The sequence below is a fragment of the Plasmodium inui genome, assembly GCF_000524495.1.
Source record: "Plasmodium inui San Antonio 1 unplaced genomic scaffold supercont1.31, whole genome shotgun sequence".
Lineage (NCBI taxonomy): Eukaryota > Apicomplexa > Aconoidasida > Haemosporida > Plasmodiidae > Plasmodium > Plasmodium inui.
In genome coordinates, this window is record NW_008481865.1 from 100,592 (window position 1) to 104,380 (window position 3,789).

The 3,789-nt window shown below is 50.7% G+C and overlaps 3 protein-coding genes across 3 annotated transcripts; all 3 read left to right on the forward strand.

The window, feature by feature from the left end:
• Positions 1 to 119: 119 nt before the first annotated feature.
• On the forward strand, positions 120 to 419 carry C922_04878 (hypothetical protein; the record flags this gene model as incomplete). The annotated part of the gene is made up of 1 exon (XM_008820452.1): positions 120 to 419. The coding sequence occupies one exon, from the start codon at positions 120 to 122 to the stop codon at positions 417 to 419; it is 300 nt and encodes a 99-aa protein (XP_008818674.1).
• Positions 420 to 1,285: 866 nt separating this feature from the next.
• Positions 1,286 to 1,890, forward strand: C922_04879 (amino-acid N-acetyltransferase; the record flags this gene model as incomplete). The annotated part of the gene is made up of 2 exons (XM_008820453.1): positions 1,286 to 1,460; positions 1,586 to 1,890. The coding sequence occupies 2 exons, from the start codon at positions 1,286 to 1,288 to the stop codon at positions 1,888 to 1,890; spliced, it is 480 nt and encodes a 159-aa protein (XP_008818675.1).
• A 1,040-nt stretch (positions 1,891 to 2,930) lies between these two features.
• C922_04880 (hypothetical protein) lies at positions 2,931 to 3,574 on the forward strand (the record flags this gene model as incomplete). The annotated part of the gene is made up of 2 exons (XM_008820454.1): positions 2,931 to 3,059; positions 3,197 to 3,574. The coding sequence occupies 2 exons, from the start codon at positions 2,931 to 2,933 to the stop codon at positions 3,572 to 3,574; spliced, it is 507 nt and encodes a 168-aa protein (XP_008818676.1).
• Positions 3,575 to 3,789: the final 215 nt, after the last annotated feature.

Genomic DNA, 3,789 nt, shown 5'->3' on the forward strand with positions numbered 1-3,789 from the left:
AACGGTGAGCCTTGAGGAGCCGACGTGTAGGCAACCATACCTCCCGGCGCCATCTTCACACCAGACCTCCCTCTTACGTTTACACGCACTAATGCGACGACACCAATGCGAACACACCAATGCGAACACACCAATGCGAACACACCAATGCGAACACACCACATCGCTCCACTCCGACAGGCAGGACCTTCTCACTAACCAGTGAGGAGAAAAAAAAACTAAGCTGGTGCTCGAGGCTGGACATGCAACCTCGCCAAGAAGATTACAACTTCGAAAGTGACGATCCCCCCCCTGGAAGGAAGGAACAAATAAAAACACAGTTCAAATACTTAGTGCCAGGCGAAAGGGTCAAATTTTACGTCACGTACGATCAACAGAGCCATTCGACCAAGGCGACCAATGTGGACCTCCTGGACTGACGGGAATTCGTTTGTGAGGGACCAGCTGGACGGGGAAAAGCGGGAAATCGGAAAAGAGGAAAACGTGGAAAACGCGAAAAAGACCGAGGGTGAGGTGCCCATTGCCCATCCGTGTGCTCAGCTCGGCGTGCCGCATAAACAGATTTTTCGTATTCATCCCGCACGAGCGGAAGAATATACTACATGTATATGTCGAAATGGGAGCTGCAGTGTGCAGTGAGAGTTGGCATCCGTGTATGCTACATCGTTACGCAGTGGGACGCTCTTCAGCTTGGGGACGTGTGGCCCTCCGGCTACCCCCGCGTCGAAGGAATACCACCTACAAAAGAGAGTATCGTTCTAGTGCAGTTGATTTTCCCCCACTGCCGCAACCATACATCATTCGTGTGCCTCCCAGTTTGTGATCTTCCCCTGTGCAACTTTTCCCTCCCTGTTAAGCTATGCAATAGGGAGTATGCAAAAAATTCGCAAACATGGCAAGGATCCGAAAGATCGCAAAGGTGGCAAAGATCGATCTCAAAGATCCCAACGTGGCAAACGTTCGAAGTGTTTCAAATTTTTCGAAAAATTGCCCCCAACTGGCATGAACGTGCGAGTCAAGAAGAGGTCTCGCTTTTTTTGTAGATTTTTACTGATTCCTATTTTTTGTGACTTGCTGGTCGCGCCCCCCCACTGCACAGTCGAGCTGCGATGACGATGCGGTTGAACTCTTCCCACGGATTTGACTACTTCCACTATTCCGACGGATTTCCCTCCCCCCACTGCTCCACTTAACATGCTTTTCCGCGTCCCCGCCGAGAGACCCATCTGCCCACACAAGGCACACCGCTCCGCCCCAACTTCCTAACCCCCCCGAGGGAAAAAAAATGGCTAGCTATCAGTACCTCAGCTATGTAGATCTCTACAAAATCAACAACGTTAATCTGGACCCCTTCACGGAGGTTTTCAACGATAGATTCTATCTTCGGTATATTTATAAGTGGCCCCACATGAACATCGTGACGAAGGAGATGGACGATCATATCAGTGGATACATCATAGGTCAGTTCACCACAGGATTAGCGGCGGAGTCGATTGGCGCAGCGATTCTCTGACGGAGCTAACACCTAGGGAGGTGCCCCTCCAACGGTGGCTTCATTTTCCCCTTATCCCCCTTCCCTGTGCAGGCAAAGAAGAAGGACTGGGAGCCGAATACCACGGACACGTGACGGCCTTATCCATCGAGGAGGACAGTCGTAGAACAGGAAAGGGTGTAGACCTCATGAATCAATTTGAAAAAATATCCAAAGTCATCCACAGGGCCAACTTTGTCGACCTATTTGTCCGCATCACAAACGAGCCAGCTATCAACATGTATCGGAAGCTCGGTTACATCGTCAATGAAGAGATCTTGAATTACTATTGTGGGAATGAGAGTGCCCTGGACATGCGCAAGTACCTGCACGTGCGAGTGGCCGCCTGCGTGAAGTGAAGCGGCGCAGCGGAGCGACTCAGTGAAGCGCCAGGACGGCTGCAGGCGAAATAGACCCGCACAGACATACATACACATACGCCCCCCTGCGAACAGACACCAATGTTATCCCTGGTACGTCGCAACTCCCGCCCCATCAGTTATACCACCCTGGGTTCGAAAAAACGAACAGATTGTTTTCATCTAAATTAAGTGCATACGTAATTGCATGCCTTTTTCGCATTCGCATTTGCATTCACTTTCTTTTTTTTTTTTTTCTTTTTCGCGAACTCCTACACAACTTCGTAACAACAACGCACATTAAATGGTTAACTCTGTGTCGTAGCCTGACGGCAGCAGGAGGGGAGTTTCACTGGGAAGGAAATCAAGTGGAGAGGCCTCCACGCGGCTTCCCCTCACAATGTAGCTCTCTCTCCACAAAAGGAAGGGGCACCAGCATTCGCAGGAACATCTCGTAGGAGCCTTCTAAAAGTGAGTGTCTTCCGTGCCAAACGGGGAAGTAGTCAGCAGAGAAGGGGAAACAGTGTGCATGGGTCAGCTGTAACTCCGGGGTTGAGATAAAACTACACAGGTTGGGAAATTGAAAAAAAAAAAAAAAACACTTCGTACAAGCCATTGTATGACCGGAAAATTCCCCCCCTTTTGAGCTTCACCCCGAGGAGGAACTGCCCCACTGTGCACGTCATGCAGCAGTCCTCCACGCAACGCGGGTACTGGGAGTGACTGTGTGTCGCGCAAAAGGTGAAGAACCAGAAGGCAGCACAAGCCAAGCAAAAGCAGCGCAAGAAAAAAAAAAAAAAAAGACTACTCCTACTGCTGCCACTGCTACACATTTTTTCGCGCTGCCTTTCCCCCAAGAGACGACGAATCCCATTTTAGGAAGGCACCGCTGCAGGTCTTTCACCCCTCCGTTGCATAATCAGTGAAACGTACACGCTCAGCGGAGCATATGCTTATCAAGTCCCCCACGCAATTGTTTAGTCGGCACAAACTCGCAGAGGCCATTCCAACTGCTTACCTCACCCCCTCCAAAGGACATCATGGAAAACCCCGCCGCGCACTTGCGGCTGCTAAAAATCAACCACGGAGCTGTCCGCAGGCTCTTCAAGGAGCTAACCTACTACGAGAAGGAGGAGGACGAACTGCGTACCAAAGTGAATTCCCTCAAGGTAGGTCTCCCCAAATGAGCGAAGAGGGATGCACTGGTGGGGGGGGAAAGCTCTCTCCCCTTGGATGCAGGCCAACTGCACGGCATCTGCTCACCCCAACGGTAACCGCTTCTTCTCACATCTTCCCCTCACCGCAGGACCAAAAGAAGCCCGCCGAAGAAATCACCCGCGCACAGGAAATGCTAAAGGAGACAGAGAGAGTTGTACCCCACATAAGATCATCCCTCCAAAGCAGCCTAAAGAAGGTATGTGATATAATTTACGAGCATTTTCCCGATGTAATCCAAATAAATGACAGAACGGTTCAGTTTTGTGCCACTCATTCGGAGGACTCGTTGAAGGAGGTGCTCTCGACTCACTATGAGGAGATGTGCAAAGAAGTAGATGCACTGAACGAGACATTGGAGAAGGTCCTACTGTTAATGAAGCAGGACGCCCTCCCGCTGTGCACCCCAGCCCCCAGCGCAGCTGTTCCCCTCTCGTGCGATGAGCCCATCGAGTGTGTGGACATATAAGCGCCTAGTCGGATGAGAGAAAGCGGAAGGAATAGACGAACCAGGGAAAAAGCTACTCCGTCATTCCACAGACGGGGCTGCCAAGGATCCTTTTAAACGTCGACTCAGTAACAAGGATTGCATGTGTCCCATTAGGTTGCTCCCTTGCCGCACTACACTCAAGTTTTTATGTCTACATGGCAGTTGTCCTGTCGTTCCCTTTTTCTTCCCTTTTT